The 20,600-nt window shown below is 39.8% G+C and overlaps 1 protein-coding gene across 1 annotated transcript in view; it reads right to left on the bottom strand.

The window, feature by feature from the left end:
- sdk1a (sidekick cell adhesion molecule 1a) overlaps positions 1-20,600 on the bottom strand; it is a 259,374-nt gene that overhangs the window by 63,916 nt on the left and 174,858 nt on the right. The window contains 8 exon segments of the mRNA XM_032542220.1: positions 6,923-7,070; positions 8,275-8,411; positions 10,187-10,360; positions 10,508-10,610; positions 11,882-12,049; positions 12,490-12,606; positions 14,132-14,326; positions 16,650-16,733. Of these exon segments, the coding sequence (XP_032398111.1) occupies positions 6,923-7,070; positions 8,275-8,411; positions 10,187-10,360; positions 10,508-10,610; positions 11,882-12,049; positions 12,490-12,606; positions 14,132-14,326; positions 16,650-16,733 (1,126 nt within the window).

Genomic DNA, 20,600 nt, shown 5'->3' with positions numbered 1-20,600 from the left:
ACACACACACAAACACACACACACCAAACAAATTTCTCCCAGCTTAAGACAGACTGCTACATCCAATGGTCTTTTCCCTTCCATGGATTATGTCTGGAGATTTACATCCCTCCAACCCCCCCCTCACTTACTCTATGTGCCCCATGTCCCCTGAATGATTCTCTATGAGCTATTGAGCTATTAGCTGTGGTATGGCTGTGTATTTGTGTGTCTGAATCTGTATGTGCCTATAAATGTGTGTGAACATCTACTGTATATGTGTGTGTTTGTGTGAAAGTTAGGGTGTGAAAGCTGTCGGCTACAGGCTTGCGCAGGCGGATATATGACACAGGCCAGTGGTTTTACAGCTGTGCTTTACTTCCATTAGGTTAGGCACTGTCAGACAGCACCAGGTGTTGCAGGCGTACACATTTACACACTCGTACACACACATAGGCTAATCAGCCTTGTGTGAATGAGATGGGCATTAGTGTAGCCGCCTGGAAATGGGGTATATATAATCCTCAACTATGCCACTGCTTTTGACTGAAATTGATGATGCACATTAATGCACAGACATAAACTCACGCTACACAAACACCCACACGACCCTACAGTCCTGAACAGATGCGGTCATTCACTTTTTGACTGCAAGTAAAATACACACAAATGCACAGTGACACACTTGTACTCGATAGCAGAAACTCCTTGAGCATTGCCTTAATTCCCTCCCAACCATTTACGGGTAAATATTTCATACAGTGGGTTCAGTATGAGGACATCAACTTCACACCAGAGATTAAATATACAAACCCCAACCGACCAATTCCTACACCCCTTCACATCCACCCAAAACACATACATACTGTACATTCATACCAACAGCCATACACGTACTGCAACCAAACAAATCAAGTAAAGTCCGTAACTTTGTCTGAATTTTGTGTGACACACTTTCTCTGTCCCTTGTTATTAAGGAAAAGAGGACATTTCCTGCAGGAGATTTACAGGTTTTCTAGTGTGTGAGGGAAAGTGTGTGTGGGGCATGTATTTTGTGAGTTCCTATGCTGTGGGAATTAGTAAAAGTTCTATCTGTGTCATTCTGCACAGTTTAATGCCCACTGGCTTTCTCACTAAATCCATATACACACCAACTCTCAAATTTAATGGTGTTACCGGATATTAAATCTGCCTCTATTCAGAACACAGGATAGTAAAATGAAAATCCAGTAGAAGCAGAAAATAGAGAGAAATGAGCAGAGGGCAACATGAATAAAAAGGAAGAGAGAGAAACCAGATGTGACATGATTGGTTAGAACCAGTTGAACAGATGAGCCTATTTTCTTCTTGTTTGACACAAGTCTTGTCTGCTAAATGTTGCTGTTGCTGTTTGGCCTGAGGCTAAAAGCAGCCCAAATGGAGGAGGCTGACAGACGAAAGAGATTCTGTCGGGGAAAAGAGAAACTTTTTTGTTGTTGTGCATTTTCTCACAATCCATCAAAACCAGCCGTAGTACACATTTGCTACTGTATATGCTTTATGTTTCTCACATTACATAAAAATATAGTTAGTGATTTGGCAATTACACATACATACATTTTACTGCATATCAGCTACAATGCTCCAAAACAAATCAAATGTGACACTACATGCTGTTATTATTGTAGCTTGGTGTGCAGAACATAAAAAAATGCATATTTTGAATACAACTTTTTTCAAAAAATATTAAATAAAAAGACAAAACATTGAATCAAACAGTTGTTTTTGACAACAGCGGCTGACTGTAATGTGTAATCTGCTATTAAGGTAGCTCAAGGTACCATATTTAGTGTACTTCCTCTCCTGACGTTGCTTTACTGTCACAGCTTTAACACAAACACAGCAAACACTAATCATAGCTTTACCTGCTCCTGTCTGGGATTAAATGTGTGTGTGTGTGTGTGTGTGAAGGTACACTAGTTGCTCTAACATTCTCTAAGCTCATCCATAAATTATTATGATCATGTCAGCTCAGAAAAGAAAACATCATTCTCATTTCCCCTTGCTCCTCCTCCGCCTCATTCACTGCCGTCCTTGCTTCTTCTGGTGTGTGTGCAACTCCCCTCTCCCTCTAACTCTCCTTTCACTCTCTCTTTCTATCTGCCCCCTTTATTTTCTGACTTCATACTCCCTTATATTCAACAAATACAACACACCCGCTAAATCTGAAATGCGTTTTAACTCTGTATCCTCTAATTATAAGAAGATTTAAGTCACACATCCAGATTGTTTAGAAAATGAATACACTTATGAATATGAAATGCAGTTAGGCACAAGGACATGGGGATATTTACTGTGTATATATACTGTGTGTGTGTGTGTATATATATATATATATTAATATATATATATATATATATATATATATATATATATATGTGTGTGTGTGTGTGTAGGGCGGGGGGACACCAAACCTGCATCAAAGCAAGAAGTCCGTCAATGTATTGGTTTGTCTAATTTAAGGCTGATTCAAGCTTTCATAAACAATAAGTAATCAGTGGAGCTAACAGCCAGTCACAGTTGATTACGCTCAAGTGTTGCTGAAAATAAACATCAACATTCTTACAGAGGCTGTTTCCCAGGTTTTCTATGGATGACGTTCCTTGGAAAGTGTCAGTACTGGATTGTTGCCACCACAAACCATACTAACAACCATTTTGTTGTTGTTGTTAAAAAAAAATTGCTCTTAGCCATGCTACCAGCATAGCTGGTCGGGCGTTCCACCACTTTGGTCGAGAAAATATCTCGACAACTATCGGATGGATTACCATGACATTTACTATAGACGTTCATGTCCCCCTCAGACAAAATCCTATCGGCTTTGGTGATTGCCTGACTTTTACTCTAGTGCCACCAGGAGATTGACATTTGTGGTTATGAGTGAAATGTCTCAACAACGATTAGATGGATTACCGTAAAATTACAAACATTCATGTTCTCCTCAGGTTGAACTGTAACAACATTGATGCTTCCTTGAATTTTCCTCTGTCATCAGATCAGAATTTTAATTGGTCCAATACTTTACTTTTAGTTTTAGTTTATGACTAAACTAATGACCTGCAGAACTAATGGCATTCCCGACAGCTTCAGCTGTACCTTCTGTTTACTACTAATATCAAATGTTACATCATTCAATACTTAAAAACTACCCTGGTGAACATATAGATAGAAATAGAAATATAGATAGAAATTATACCTGTTGGTCGTCCGCATGTTAGCATGCTGACATTAGCATTTAGCAGGTTAAGTTTTAGATCTGGACTTCGGATGTGCTTAGGTAAAATTGTATTGGATAAGGGAAGTGTAACATTTCCATCATGGTTTTGTTTGATGTTAAAAGCCTGTCTGGTTGAGTCCTCAAGGTCTGACATATATAACAACAATTTTGTTCAAAAGAAAAATATATACTTTGAATAACAATAAACTTTGAACCAGAAACACATCATGAATGTGTAAAATAGCACCTTGATCTATAATTGCTGTTGAGTGATCCTTACCTTCTTTTACCCCTTATCGGTCTTTGCTGTTTTCTTACTAACTGTTATGATACTAAGATCACTGGTACGGATGCTGGTCTATTCAGTGGAATGAAAATAAAGGCTGACCCTGCTATTTTGTAGGTTAATTAAATATCACCAATGAATGGTAAAAAAAAAAAAACCAAGACCACTATTATGAATATTTTTTTTATTAAACCTGTATTTTTTTTTTAAATGTCCTTACATTATTCTCCTAATGTCCTTGCATCATTAGTAACTTTAAAACTGAAAATCTGACAGATTTTTATGTCCTGAAATCTAAGTCCTCCTAGCTTCTGATTGGTTAGTTTAGTGACAAGTTAGGAACAAGGAAGCTAACAAAGTTTGGAGAACAGCGAAGAGCTGCTATAGAAATATATTCGTCTCCATCCTGCTTTGTCTTCTCATTGTGTAACCCAACCACCATGCTACAGTTTCCATCTATTGCAAAAAAAGTTTTTTTAGTCTAGTTTGTTTTGTGAATTTATTATATTGACCGCCAATAATTTATAATCAGTTAACGTCTAATTCATTAAGAAAAGCAAAAGGAATTGTAGAAATGCACATTAGACATGATGAGATTGGTCACATTCTTTTTTTTTCAAAGATTATTTTTTGGGCATTTTTAGGCCTTTATTGACAGGACAGCTGAAGAGATGAAAGCGGAGAGAGAGAGATGGGTGAATAACATGCAGTACAGGGCCGCAAGTCGGAGTCAATCCCAGGTCCGCTGTGTCGAGGAGTAAACTTCTAAATATGGGCGCCCGCTCTACCAACTGAGTTATCCAAGCACCCAGATTTGTCACATTCTTGTGTTAGTTTGACTGTGGTTTAATGATGGAGCCTTAATTGTATTTCAAGCTACATTTTCTGTGTGAGGAGTGCTACGAAAAGGAATATCTGTAATTGTGGCCATTTTAATGGACCAGCTTTTCCTCATCTGGCAGAGCTTTCATCAGTGCAATCATTCTGCAGTAATCGCCATGATGTTTCCGCTCTAAAGGTAAAAGCAAATAAATCACTCACTATTCTACAGGCACCTTCAACATAGAAGCGGCCACAGTTAAACACAGTTATATAATTCAAGATTGACATGCTAGTAAGCACAGAACAGATCTCCTGAAAATCTTTAAATCTCACAAAGCTGCTACAGCATTAATTTTTTACATTGAGTGGCTATTAGTGTGTGCGTGGCCGAGAGAAAAAGTGAGAGAGTAGTTTATCACACATCAAGTGTTAAAGGCTGATGTGTTCTGATTCTGACTGAACAGCTGCAAAAAAAAAAAAAAAGAGCAAAGGCAAAGAGAATTTAGTCCAATGCTTTAAACGTCTGATGATGCCCGGAGTTCAAGGCATTAATGCATAATCTGTCTTTCCTCTTCAAAGATGGTAATGGTGTGAGTGTAGGTCACGCATGAACAACTGTGTGTGACACTCCAGATGGTATAATTAGTTTCTCCAAGAGAGTTTCTGCATTAAAAGCTAATGTTTTTTCCGCTTTGATCATATTCATTCATATTTTCTTAGCGGTTGTCCATCTCCCAGGACACTTTTTCCTAGCGCCACAGTATCCCTGTGCACTTTTTTCTAATAAAAGGAAGTGAAGCACGGTAATGGTGGAGAGCAAAGAGAAAAAGAAAAAGATTGTATGAATGAATGATGTTATGATAAAGATCCTAATCAGGACAAGAACAAAAAGGGAGAGTGCAGAAGCAGCTGGAAGTTCAAACTTTAATAAGGGCTTTTTGTCATCAATATTACAAGCTTCTTCTTCACTCTCTATCCTGTTCCGTCATTCTGCCGACATTACTGCATTTTGTCATCCTTCTCATTTGGAGCTCTAAGCTTCTGCTGGACATTTTCCCCTGCCTCACTCACCCTTTGTGTCAAGTGCAGCACGCGCCTAGGCATCTGCAACTGCTAATGTGCATGTCTTATCCACGCAAACATCCAGCAGATGAAACGCAAAGCGTGTGTGGTAAGGTATGAGACAAACACTGAAGAGGAGACATAGCCATCTTCTCTGATACATTGACAAGTGATGACTTGTCTGTCTGCCAGTCTTTCATTTAGTGAGGATCAATGCATTCTATTCTCCAGAGCCTCTAACATCCAACTTTGGACTGTGGACTGGGTTAGACACAAACAATATAATAGTACATGCAGAAGAAGAAGAAGAAATGAACAGGAAGGAGAAGAGTAATGACAGACAATGAGCTGAAGGGGATCCGTGAGAAAGATTTTGAATAAAAGAAGAAGATAGAAAGATTCAGGAGAAAAAAACATAAAAGGAAGTACAAGCTGAACAGAGGGAAACTGAATGGAGATGGTAATCTGAGGTGTGTTGAATGTGTGATGGTAGCGTTCACAGCTGCTGTTGTTATTGAGAGTTTATTTGGCAGAACCACAACTGGCTTCAGCTTGTAGTCACTCTCTTCAGCCAGAAAAAAAAACATGTTTGTGTGTGTCTACTTTATAATACAGGGCCACATCTGCTGTATTGTGTGTGAGTGTCAGAGATTTGGTGTATATGCGTATTCAGGGGCAAAATTGTAAGGAGGGCTGACAACACCTCCTCAAACCCTATTTCACTCTATCCAGTTCCATCAGTGCTAGGCATCATAATTACACCCCATTAGTGTTTATGCTGGGATAAACATATAAATAAATAAATAAATAAATAAACAAACACACACACACACACACACACACACACGCACACACGCACACAACATCTGAATAGCAATCTATTTACTTTTCCAGCCAAATCACACTCTCCTTTTTACACACAGATATGCAGAACAGTTAATTTCATAATTTTTGCTGTTTAGTTCACTATGTGCAACGGAAAGAGACTGGCAGGGAAATACACACACACACACTCAACACATAGACACCCACAGCAAGGATGTAATGATTATGAATTGCTCGTTGGAAAGGAAGTGGATTCTAAACAAAATAGGACGCTTTGTTAGTCCTCACCTTGTTGGAATCCATCCTGATTTCATCCACACTCTGAATCCCAAGGCCCTATGCATGCTCATGGTGACATACACACTATCACACAAACACACACCCTTAGATACACAAATTAGAGTGTGTAAACACCATGCCTTGTGACTGTAGAAAAATTCCAGTTTATTCATTTCATTCCCAGTTTGTGTAAGGCATTTTGACCAAGTCTATTACAGTGAGGTGGAACCGGGTTACGAAATCACTTTTTCTCACACATCACAGCATGTTCTACATAAAAAGAAGGTTTCATGCTTTTTTGGAAACCATTAGTGAAATGGTAGTGTGGCTTTACAAGAAGTATTGTGAAAAATGTGTGTTTAATAAAGCTTGTAGTGGTGAGAGTGTGTCCAAGATTTGTGAACGTGTCTTACCTCTGTGTCTCAGCGCTGTACTGACCCCTGCCCACTTGATTGACAGCACAAAGCCTGAACTGATAGGTCCTGGCAGGTGTGAGCCCGCCCACTGATACCTCGGTCACCACAGGATCGACCTCTGATAGGTAGACCTTCCACGGTGAGTCTAGACAGAGGACACCAAGATTAGAGCCTGATAATATCTGGCTGAGGCAGGACAAACATAGACATGGGGACACTCAGGACCCATAAATCAAAAGAAAAGGAAGGGAGGAGTAGATAAAAGAAGCAAAGAAGGTAGGTACAAAGAAAGGGAGGTAAGAGAGAGAATTATAAAGCATTATAAAGTATCACAGGACACAATAAGAACTGAAGTTTGGAGGGAAGAGAGTGATTAATAAAGTAACACAGATGCTTCTGTATATTGTTGCCAGCTTGTTGCCAGCTAATCTCTCAGTCTTTCTTGTGAAGATCACACAGACAGATTCACTATTATCATCGCACGAGCTACATGCGTAGCTGTGCAAGTGAGAAGGATAGCGTGAGTGCAATTTAAAGCCAGCCCAGCGAGTGTATTAGAGCCACCGTTTGACAACAAATTACATTGAATTTTTGATGGCCCATTCTCTCTAAAATACACACACATGCACGCACGCACACACACACAGCTGGTAATCAGTGTGCACAAAACGCTTGTCCATTACTGACAAACTGGATTCAGTTTTTTCTAAAATCAATCAGACTATTAATATTTTGGAATATTTTTGTTACATAGCAGCTGTTGAAATGGTGACAGCAGGAAACTTGAAGTCACATTCCTGCTGTCTCCCTAAAAGTTATCAGAATGATGATTACTTAAAATGCCAAACTACATTAACATCTGTCCTTCAGTCCAGCTCCTACAGTCACGTGCCAAGTGCTTGGCTCTGCATGCAGCGTTCACCAATCCATCCCATTAGCCTACAGAAGGAGCAACAGCTATTCTACAGCTTTTCTACAGCCATCACCCTCCACTCTGTCTCTCCTGTCATTCTATTACTCAATTCCCCTCTCCTCTCTCACTCGTTTTCTCATTTGACAGAGAGTCGGCCTTCTGTTAAAACATCTGTGGTAGAGAGAGGGCGAGAGACAAAGAGAGACAGTGAGAGAGGGTAAGGGTGGGAGGAAAGTAAGAGTTTATTTATAGGGAACCTGGATGTACATTTACGCAGCAACACCATTCTCCCTATGTCTGCCTCTTGTAAATGAGTGAGTGTCAGTGCTTGGTAGACAGCAAAGTGAACAGCTGTTTGTCGTCCAGGGACTATAACTTATGCGCGCACACACAAACACACACACACACACACACACACATAAACACACACACTTACTGTTCTCAGAGAGCTCCAGCAGGTAGTGCAAAAGTGGGGAGTTTCCATCAAAGGGGCGTAGCCAGGACAGAAGGACGGAGCGGGAGTCAGAGTCATTGAGACGGGCTGTCAGGGAGCGAGGAGAGTGTGGCAGCTCACTGAAAACCAAACAAATTAAATAAATAGTGTTAGTTTTTGAGCTTTTATTTTTTACCTTCAGACGGAGCCAGGCTGTTTCCCCTTGTTTCCAATCTTAGCTAAGCTAAGGTGGTAGCTACTGTACATATTAACTGTCCAGACATGACAGTGGTATCATGTCTGGACAGTAAATATGTACAATGTCAATGTCCTTACTTAACTTTTGGAGTGTTTCAATGACAAACTTTTCATTAGTCTGTAATTTGTTTCCTGTGTTTTGTTTTTCTATTAGAAATGCGTGGTGAAATAACGTTGGCTCTGACGTTCAGGTTGATTCTTGGGTCTGGTCTTGGATTAGTTCCAGTGGGCAAAATCTTTATTATGATATTTTATGTTGTACGTGATCTGAACCACAGCAAATACAGTATATCTCATCACATCTATTAAAAATAAATTCTCCAGACATTTGTCCGTCCCCCGTGGAAATTTGTGCATCCCCGCAGTGTTAATAACAAAGAAAGCACAAAAGATATATTCATGAAAGCAATAAAGAGCGTCCAGACATTTGATTATACAAATTTTAGTGCATCATAACTCTATTTCAAAAATAGTTGGCTTAAAAGAGGAGAAGGAATGGAAAGCCGATCTCAGTGGGCTAGCGAAGATAAAAGGAGTGAAAATATTAACAGATCACGTAAAAGAAAAAGACTATATATATATACATATTTACAGTATATACACTGAAAGGATAATAAAATACTTGTGTCTAAACTGCATTTCATATTCATAAGTGTATTCATTTTCTAAACAATCATGGATGTGTGACTTTTAAATCTCCTTAATTTAATCAGATGATACAGAGTTAAAACACATTTCAGTTTTAGCTGTGTGTAGTTTTATGTTTTAATATTCAAGTGAGTATGACGTCAGAAAATAAGAGGGGCAGATAGAAAGAGAGAGTGAAACAAAGAGAGATGTTAGAGGGAGAGGGAGAGTTGCACTCCACCAAGAAGAAGCAAGGACGGCAGTGAATGAGGCGGAGGAGGAGCAAGGGGAAATGAGAATGTTTTCTTTTCTGAGCTGACATGATCATATTAATTAATGGATGAGCTTAGAGAATGTTAGAGCAACTACTGTACCTTCACACAGCCCCCACCACCCACACACTCACTCAAGAACACATGGATGGGTCTTGCGGGAGTTGAACCAATAACCTGCTGGTAATTAGTCTGTCTCCTCAGCCGCCAGCGTCTGTTAACCTCCTGACCATTGATACTGAGCTAACGAGAATGTCAGTCACACACATGGATGCACGTGGACCACCAAACACACACACACACACACACACACACACACACACACACACACACACAGAAATCCCTTCAATTCCCATTTGTTTTTACACAGCCATAAACAGAGACTCACTTCCCTTTGAGTTTGACATGTGTAACCTCTCGTCGCTGTATAATTCCAAAGGATGTGGACTTATGTTCTATCTCTCTCCTACCCTGCAATTGTATTAATATATCATAAGTGCCTTTTATAAATATATTATACAAGTATATAAAGGCCACTAACTGATAGTATTTCTCTCACAGTGGCTATAATGAGTCTGTGTGGGTCGGAACGTATGATACACTTAAAATATGTGTATACACGTACAGCCAGCAGCAAGTTAGCCTAGCTTAGCACAAAGACTGACAACAATGTGCCTAGAAGATCTATCCGGAGATAACAAAATCAGACATAAGGGTTAAATTGGTCAAAACAGCCTCACATGATTCTTTGAACTCACATTACTTCCAGGCGTGCGGAGCGAGAATCGTTGCCAGCCTGTGATGTCACGGTGCAGGTGTAATCCCCAATGTCACCTGACCACGTCTGGCCAATGGTGAGGGAGCCCTGGCGCATGGAGACACGGCCCCCACTGGTGGGACGGAGCGGCAAACCACCTCGATCCCACTTAAAGCTGCAATAGGGATACATACAGTACATTTACTCTATAGTGTATGTAATTATAGACACACAGAAAGCCATGGAAGACAGAGAAGAGAAGCAGACACTAAAAGAACAAGTATGCATGTATGTAACCACACACAAACAGACAATTAGGTACCTGATATTGACTCTGGGGTCATGTGTAGCGTTACAGTCTAGAATAGCAGTGGTTCCTTTGATGACACGCTGGTCTGCTGGAGGCACAGAAATGACTGTTCGACCTGCAAAAAAAGCAGAGAAAAATGAAGAGAGACAAGAAAATGTGCAGTGGGATTCATTTACAGGCTAAAAATAAATCATTATATTTTTCTCTTATATTAGCATGACACACAGTCTTAATTAAAATATGTACATTTAAATGTATGCTGCTCCAGAATAATGCAAAATTAGTTAGTCAACAATTTAGTCCTAAACTACTTAAGCTAAACAGCACACAAGCAGGCTCCTCCTCTCACTCACAACCAACATTCAGACAGCCACACTTATGAAGTGAAAAGCTGTTTAGGCTATCATGTTATTGGTGCTTTGTTTGACTTGGATGTTTTACGCATTTCTCATGTTTTTTAACCAAAAGAGTGAAAGTGAAAGCTTGCATCTGTTATGTCAGTAACTAAGTCCTTGTATACTTTGGATGTGACCAGGCCTCCAATAAATGTGTAAAGTTTACATATATAAACTGTATATATACTGAATGTATACACACACACACACACACACACACACACACACACACTACCAGTCAAAGGTTTTTGCACTCCATTGTAAACAGAATACCAGCTGAGACCAGTTGCATTGTTTTTTAACCAGGGCAGAAGTTCAGATTACATTATGTGCTTACATAATCACAAAAGTGTTCTCCAATGTTTTCTCAGTTAGTTTTTTAAATGATATCAGATTAGTAAACAGAATGGGCCTTTGGAACATTGGATGAATGGTTGCTGATAATGGGCAATGCAGATATTGGATTAAAGATCAGCCACCCACTCAGATCAGCTGGTATTCTGTCTATGATGGAGTGGTATGGAAACTTGTAAGTGACCCCAAACTTTTGACCGGTTGTGTGAGTGTGAGTGTGTGTGTGTGTGTGAGTGTATGTGTGTATGTGTGTGTGTGTGTGTGTGTGTGTGTGTGTGTGTGTGTGTGTGTGTGTGTGTGTATATATAATAGTGCTCAACAGAAGGCTGTGCTAATCAAAATTCAACAGTATTTAATCTAAAGCTGCCGAAATATACCGTGTGTTTACATATAAAATCAGCCAATCGATAAGTTTATCAATACTTTCTCTTACCCAGCCAGTAAGATAATTACTTTAGATAACACCATTACACCAGCCTACTGCATCAATAACCAATCACACTGCTGCTTACCAACTTGAGCTAATGTGGTTTGACGGCTACGGATAAATTAGTGTTTTGTGTCTGTTTTAGTATGTTTAACAAAAGTGCATTGAGCAATTTAATGTATTTTTGTGTGTCAAGTGTGTATGTCTTACTCCAGACGGTGAGCATAGAGGTGGCGTTGATGGTTCCCTCTGAGTTGGAGGCGATGCATGTGTATTCTCCTGTATCCTGGAGGCTGATTGGCTGAATCTGCAAACCACCTGACTGCAACAGTGTGAATCTGGGAACCTTGACAGAGCCACTAGCTAAGATCTGTGATCCTACGGAAAGAAAAAATATATATTTTTTAAAAGCCTTGAGGTGAGCAAAATTCATTAAGTCATTAAAGGTCCCATGGCATCATCATCATCAAGGCACATCATGAGCAAAGTGGCAGTTGGTTGAAGCCACACCCCAACCCTCCAACTGGCCCCCCTTCTCTCTCCTCCTCAATAGCTACAGACTCAGAAATGGCACATCCTAAGGAAAGCTCATTGTGCGACTGGCTCTAGTGGCTGTAATTCTGCATCGAGGCTGAATTTTGGGAGAGAGACTTCAGATATGATATTAGGGGACAACTAAGGCCTAAATTAAAGTATCCAAAGAGCACCATGTCATGGGACTTTTTAAGCACATTTTTAATTCCAAACACAATCATGTCAGTGTGTCTGTGTCTTTGTGTGTGTGCTCAGCGTGTAATGCAAAGTGTGTGTTTGTCTACCTTTCCTCCAGGTGATGGCAGGTTTTGGAGCACCGCTCGCCTGGCACATGAAAAAGGCTGTAGTCCCATCAGTTACTGTTTGGTCAGACTGAGGAAATGTAAATGTGGGGGCCACACCTGAAATACATGGAGAAAGTATGAGAGGAACGAAGACAGTAGATGGCTACTGAGAAGACACTGGTGGGAAAAGAGTGGAGCAAGAGTAGAGCTTAAAGGGGAATTATCCCAAAGTTCCAAATGTATGTATAACATGTTATTCCTATGGTCTTCGGGCCAAAAATATTAGTAAATATGAACAACCCCATATACAACAATATAGGAAAGATATTATAGATGACAATGAGAGCACCCAGGGGGATATTCTGAGTATATGGGTACATTTTAAGTTTCAGAACAGAGAACAATAGAATAAAGCTCATTGGGGTATAAAGAAAGAAAAAAAAAATTCTGTGGATCCACAAAATCAACCTCCCATTCATTGTCTACGGAACAGCCCAAGACCTACTCTGGCTTCTGGCATATAAAATATAGTATGGTAAAGCTCATGTTTATAAATATTGATTAAACCTTTCTAGGTTATGTAAATAATATATTGTAATTCTAAATTTACTGTAGATGGTGTTGTTCCTTTAATGGCAAGAGAAAACTAAAAAAAAATAAAGAATGACAGTGTTGATCTAAACAAAAATTCCTCCTCTTTGATCAATGGAGGCTTTATTAATTCCCCAGTGCTATATGTGTGTGCATAAACGTTGAGGGTGGTGGTATGAAAGCTCCATGGGGACTTTTAATTATAACGCTCACTGAACAGAGCGTAACTCTACTGAGACAGACATAATGGAACTGAACGTGCATGTGATGTCTGCAGCTGACACGCACTGAAAACTATCAAGTCAAGGCAGAGTGTTTGACTGACTCTGACTATCACTTTAATTTCAAAAACAAAAAAGGCTTCTGTTGTGAGACAGGGCTGTAGTTGGCTTGTCACATTGCTAAAACACAGAAGAAAAACTTTAGGTGTGGTTCTATTTTCCAGCTCAAACTCACTCTGCAAGGCAAAGCAGCACGCTAGGTATTTGATTTTTAAATGAAAGATAATGACCATTGCAAATGTTGTATGGTAAGGCCAAATTAAGATAAAGTGGGATGGCAAGAAAGATAGCTGACACAATTAGTAGATTAATTGATTAGTCAGCCAACACTGAAATAATCAACTACTGTATTTTGTGTGCAGTTTTTTATGTACTATTTTCTGGACCTTTTAGAGACTGAGGGCCCTATTTTAACAATCTAAGCGTGCAGCATGAAGCGCAAGGCGCAGATGCATTTAGGGCGTGTCCAAATCCACTTTTGCTAGTTTGACGGCGGAAAAAAGGGTCTGTGTGCCAGGCGCTTGGTTCAAAAGGGTTGTACGTGTCTTCATTAATTCATTGTTGTTGTTTTTTGGGGTGTAACATGCAATAAACCAATCAGAGTGTCATCTCCCATTCCCTTTAAAAGTCAGGCGCGTATGTGAAACTTTGTTTCACATGTTATAGAGGCATCAAGAGGCTTGGAAGCAGAAGCAATGCTGCTGAAGGTTTGTATAAGTGAATCTATGTAAACATGTGTTTCATTATGTTAGTGTGTCAGACAAACTCACTAGAAACAAGGAGTTGTGTGTGTGCCTGAGTTTCTCCAGCAGCGTTGCGAGCGAAGCACTGGTATATTCCTCCGTCTCCCGGCTGCACCCTGCGCACTGTCAGCCCGGTCCCTGCCGTGACCTTGTAGCGAGGGTTGCCCAGTTTGGAAAGAGGCACAGCGTCCTTATACCACTCTATCCTGGGCTGGGGCACGCCTACATGTGTGCATGTACACAGAAAATGAACACACAAAGAGGAGAAAACGTTTTCCTTAATAAGCAAGCTGACCTCACTGCTGAGCAAAATGCTCCAACTCCCACGAAAACAGACACACATACACTCTTTACACCAATCTTTCCTCTCTGTTATCTACGCTCTCTATATAAATATGCATGTGGGCATAATGACTGTTAATAATATATTGATTCGAGGTTGTGGGTGGTAGGATAAGGGTGGTAGAAGGGGCCAAAAACATTCTGAATAAAAGATGTGGGCAACAGCAGCACACCAAGTGTCTAAAGTATAAGCTCCCACCTGTCTGACAGACATACCAGATATAACAGGCAGGGGGATCATGCAATTCACTGTGTGTGTTTGTGTGTGTGTGTGTGTGTGTGTGTGTGTGTGTGTGTGTGTGGGTGTGTGGGGGTGTGTGGGTGTGGTGTGTGTGTGTGTGTGTGTGTTTAAGAGAGAGAGAGAGAGAGAGAGGGAGAGAGGTGCATCTGTGTGTGTGTTGAGAGGAGACATGAATTCCACACTTTCCCTCAATCTGTTGGTGTCAAGCTTTCACAGACATGCGTGAAGTATTTTTCACCCCTCCTTGTCTCGCTCACTTGTACTCTGCACTCTATCTGTCTTTCTCCTTCCCTCGTTTCTCCTCCCAGCCTCCACTCCTCTCTTCATACCCTAGGCCTCTGCTTTAATTACACTGCCACTGTATCAGATTACGAGGAGGAAACACACTCGCTCAGTGGGTGTGTGGGTGTGTGTGTGTTGTGGAGAGATTGAGAAAAGGAGACAGAGAAGAGAGACGAGGAGAGAGAGAGAGGGAGAGAGAGAGGGAGAGGGAGAGCGGGACAGAGAGGAATATGTTGCCGTTTTTAGAGTCGTGTCCACCTCTGCTCATATAAATGTTTTTATGTAATCCATTTAAAAACAAGAGTCATGAACAAGTGCAATTTTCTGGCTTGGTCTCAGCATGTTAATATGCTTGTAGTGTCACAAGTATACTGTCACTCTTCAAGAAGCCTCCAAAGTAATGCACACACACTAGGGCTGCACTCTTCATGATATCAACTGGTGCAATAAATACATCGCAAAAGGCTGAGACATATTGCGAAAGACACTCCAATGTTTTGTTAGTTGAAAGAAAATATCAGTAGAAAACTGCACTAACAGGCATTCGTTTTTTTAAAGATGCCCTTTGTGTTCGGTTCAATGTTCAATATGTTCTACAAAAGAGTGTTGGAAATGATTTCCTTTTATTTTTTAATATCTGTTTATCGCAAGTAACATTATTGCGATATTCAACAAAGTTATTGCATAGCCTAACTGAGCCAAACCAGCATATTATAAGGTTGATAAGAGTCACCTTTACACACCCTGGGTAGTATATACTTAAGATAAACAGACAGTTTCTATGAAATCTACAATCTGACTAAGATATGATGCGCGGACATAGACAAGTTATGAATATTTTATGTGAGGATTCACCACAATAAGTTCAGTTCATGGTCCATCCGGTTGCAAACACAACAACGTTAGAGACTCAGTATGCTTCAAAGTGCTTGGATCATCTGAGACTGTATTGAATAAAACCATTGTGTCTTGCTTCTCTCTATGACTGCTGGCTCTTCCCCCACAGGCTTTTGTCTTTAGATGTAATCAGACCACATGCTGTTCTTATAGGCTAGTTTGTTTTAATCATACTGAGACCTTAAAGCATATGTTAAAAAAAATCTTCATATGTACAGTAGATTGAAAGAGTTATTCATTGCTGGAATCATTCCTCCTCTCCATACTGGCTGTGAAGAGAGAGCCCTCCCTAATGCAATTCCAATATCAGAGAAAGGAGACAAAATAAACAGTCCTCGCTCTGTGCAAAAATACATTTCAAAGTTCAGCCAAAGCTAATTTAAGCCTTCAGAAGTATGAATTTTATCAAAGCAAGTGGGCAACATCCAAAATTATGGTTATTTACACCATACAATATTTCTATATGTGCTTCTATTCATCCACCACAGCTCAGCCTTGCAAGATACCCACTTGACATTACTTACTCACACTGCTGAAACCTTACATACGGTTCGGCAGGATATACTTTTACACAGAACAGGGACGGTGGATTTTGTCACACATTTGGAATTTGTCCACTTTTAGTGGAATCGCTTTAGCAACGGATCTCTTCACAGCCAGAATGGACAAGAAAAATTACAACCACGGCCAAAAGCTTTTTCAAGGTACATGTGGGCATGTAAGGTTTGTTTTAAGACATACTTAAATATGTAAATGTGCACGCACGCACACACGCACACACACCTGTAGCCAGGCAGGGGATATCCACATTCCTGTCGAGGTCAGCGTGAATCTTCCTCTTAGGTTTAGCAGTCAAAGAAGGTGGCTCTGCAGGGAAGAATGTTAGAACACAAAATTTACAGCATTTAAATAGGCAGAACATTCTGAATCAACATATGGATAAAATAACATTTCAAACTGAACAAAAAGTAAGCACACCCCCTGCTGCTGCAAACACACTTGAACTACTACTAATAAACTCCCCAAAAAAACTTTGAACTTGTTCAATCACTAAATAGCTTTAAAAAATCTTGAAAGAAAAATTGAAGGGAAAGTTTCCACTTGACAAGCCTTTATTCTTTACAGTTTTTTTTTTGATTGCTGAACAACAGTGGGCACAACTGGAGCTGCACATGAAAAACTCAAACTACAGTCTGCACCCCAATGTTTAACCACAATGTCCACAACACTGTTGATCAGCGCCAGGACACTGAGTCAGAAGACAGCGGTGTGCTAGCTAGCTAAATTACCATTAGAGTAGTTGTCTATCTATACAGTTAATGTTACTGATGAATTTGTGGGTTAGCCCAGAGGTGTAAACCGTGGTCAAAACAATCGTACTAAAAATAACTGAGCGTTTTGAACGGTGTTGTAATCTTACGTTACCCATCAAGAATTACATTAGCATTAGCTACTTGTCAATCGGCACCTTTACAGTAGGCACCAAAGCACTTTTCCTCTTTGTTCCCCCTACAGTTTGGGAGCAGAATTGTCTATTAACTCTTACCATTAACATTATTCTTATGTCTCATGCCAACAAGTTAATGAACCACTAAAACGATTTTAGAAACATTATTTTAAGGTACAAAAGAATCTTTGGTGTTGGATCAATCAACACTGTAATCAATCAATATCAATACATAAGGTCTCTGTACTACTGTGTTGCAAAGTGGGATATAATCAATGACAAAACGATGCCATGTGGCAGAAAAATTGTTGTATTACGTTTACAATGTAATTAAAAAAAAATAAAAAATTCAAAGTTTGTATCAAATTGTGGGTCAAAAATCATGATATGAACCGTGACATCAATTGTTACAGCCCTATTAGGTACCTTACATTTTAAACTTTTTTTTTCAATCATTACATAAACTACTAAAGGCAAAATATGGTAAACATATATATATATATATATATATATATATCTGTTGAAGCTAATTACATTTCTTTTGGTGTGTGAAAAAAACTGGTATGTTTTAAAATAAAAATGTTCATGTGAAAGAATGTCGCTCTTTTCTTTAAAGAAACTATTGAGTAGCGTGAAGTCACTCAAATTATTCAAACTGTAAAGATGAAAAGTTAGTATTTTCTGTGTTGGTGTTTGATGCTAGTGCTTTTACTCTCAGTGTGTTCTGAGTGACAGTGTGTTATCTCAGTGAGGATTGTTCCTAGTGTTTGGCTGCACTGAGCCTGTTTTGAGATGTGTTAATAGTGTGTTACTTGGAATGAGTTTTGCAGCTGATGGGACCTGTTTAGTTCAGGTGACTGTAGGTAATACAGACTGTAGTTAGAGGTTTCCCCATGTGCAACTGTTGTTTAGCAATCAAAACAAAAATGTAATAGAGAAGAGATTTCAAATGGAAAACATGGCACTGCTAAATAAAGAGGGATCCCCTCTTAGCCTTGAGTATCTTAAGTGGCATTGCAAGGCAGGAATTCTGTCTATATGTCCTGTGAAATGATTTCCCCACACATTCACAGAAAAACTCATTCTCTGAGTTTCCCAAGGGAAACAATTCCCTTTTAAAACTACTTAATTTTGCTGCCAATACCGGCTCCCTCTAAACATCTTCACCCGTGTCGCTCTAAATGCTGAGAGCAGCTGCGAGACAACGCTTCCCTCGATGTGAATGTGAATGTATGCCTTTTGGTGTATTACTGTAATGCTATGTGTTAGGAAATTGACTTACTCTGGCATATGCTCCATTTCTTTCTAATATTCACTAATATTTTGCAAAAGATATTGACACAGAAAAACCAGAGAGGGGGAGAAGAAGACCGGCTGGCTAATTCCTTTTCAGTCTGGTATCTCTGGGAAAGTGGCTAAACACAGTAGCAGCACTTGTTCACTGAAAAATGACTTTGAGGAAAACGAAATGTCCAGTGCACGCACTAAATAATGAATGTGTATACCGGTTGTCACAAAAATATAAGTCTTCACGAACAAGGAAAAGACATTTTTAGTAGAAGTTTAATTTACATTTTTTCCTAAGGCTCCATACTTGTTTAATAATACCATATAACAGTAATGTTTTGACACCATGCTGTCATTTTAATGCTGCGGTGCTTAAGAAAAAAAGAGAATATATCCCTTTCCTCCAGCGTCTCTCTATTTCTCCTTTGTAGCATCACACAGTGGATGGGTAAACTGAGGTGGCAATGAAGTAAAAAAAAAAAGACAGACTGTAAGTTTGATCCAGCGGTGTTTGTGTGGACAGCTACACGGTATACTTCCATGTTGCTGCTACATTTTGCTTATTTTTCTTGACTTTGAAGTTCTTCACTACATTGTGGTGAGCTTGATACCCACACATGCGCCCATTTCTTTGTCTCCCATCTTATTTTGATTTGTTTTATTGAGTTTTGACAAGAGAACGTCAAGACGAGAGAACGAAGTAGGAATGTATTGAACAGACGAATAGGAAAACAAGAGATGAATAACAACCATGTGGCGTGACAACGATAACACAAATGCATTAATCGCCTTTATTCAGGTGAGTGCAAGGACCTAGATGCAGTGTTTGGGTGGTTGGGTTTAAAGCTTTGGGATTCTTTGGAGTCCCTGCTGTCTGCCTTCAAAAACAACAACAGCTATATTGTTGTTTGCACCAGTAGACGTCTGTACAGTATACAACATGGGAACAGAGTGTCATAAATATTCCGATTAGTGGATCTGGGCAGAAAAGAAATGAAATTGAATAATGAATTCCTTCGTGGTCGTCTCTTTCTTTCACACAGACACACTATTCTGTTTAGGAATCCCTTTCAAGGTCTGTTGAGCCCATAGCAGAAAAAGAGGCTCAGTACCAATGTATTCATCAGTCTCTACTCCTCTGATACATATGTATGCATGCAGACTTTGTCCCGTTGGCCTAATAAAGGAACATAACGTAGCGAGAGAGGGAAGGGGGGGTACAAAAATTGGTGGTAGAAAGGAAGCGGGAGAACAGAAAGAGAATGAGTGGGATAAAAATATTCAGGCAGGTCTTTTCTGACTAGTGAGTATTCTGTAGGCGTTGGTAGATTGTTCTCTGTGTTAGGTGCTCCCTCATTCCGACAATCACAGCAGATCAAAAAGACGCTGACGAACTGGGGGGAAAAAAGTTTTGCTTCATCAATCAAGCGCTCCCTGCCTGTGTGTGTGATGTTTTCTATTTACACACACATATCGAGGACAGGAGTGGATTGGGACGAGAGCGCTCCTGTTTGAGTGGTTTCTGTGTTCTCTTATTGAATGGCGACTCCAGGGAACAAAACTAATTTAGCTGCCGGGCAAACAGACATGTGTGTCTGAGGTGCCATTTTGTGATTGTGTGTATGCGTTGAGTAAACACATGCATGTATTTGTGAGCACACATGGATGAAATAGTGTGTACATGAATGCAACAGCTGTTTGTGACTGCAATGGGCAGTTTATTGGCGAATGTGGACAACAGATTCAGCTAGAGTAGTCCTGTAGTTGACAGTTACTGCCCCGAGGTGTTCACAGTCCTGCTTCTAGCAGAAAAGTAGAAATAAATGGAGGAATAAACAGAATGAAACAGTGCCTGGAGCAAAACATGTACAAGAAAAGACAAGAGTGAGGTTAAAATAGAAATTAATGGTACATGTTGAGAGAATTAGGCTTGATGGGTCAGGCCTATCCAGGATAATCTTGATAATCATGTTAGGCAGTGTGTGTATGTGTGTGTGCGC

The sequence above is a fragment of the Etheostoma spectabile genome, chromosome 2, assembly GCF_008692095.1.
Source record: "Etheostoma spectabile isolate EspeVRDwgs_2016 chromosome 2, UIUC_Espe_1.0, whole genome shotgun sequence".
NCBI lineage: Eukaryota > Metazoa > Chordata > Actinopteri > Perciformes > Percidae > Etheostoma > Etheostoma spectabile.
Note: the sequence above shows the minus strand (reverse complement) of the source record. Positions and strands in the feature narration are given on the sequence as shown.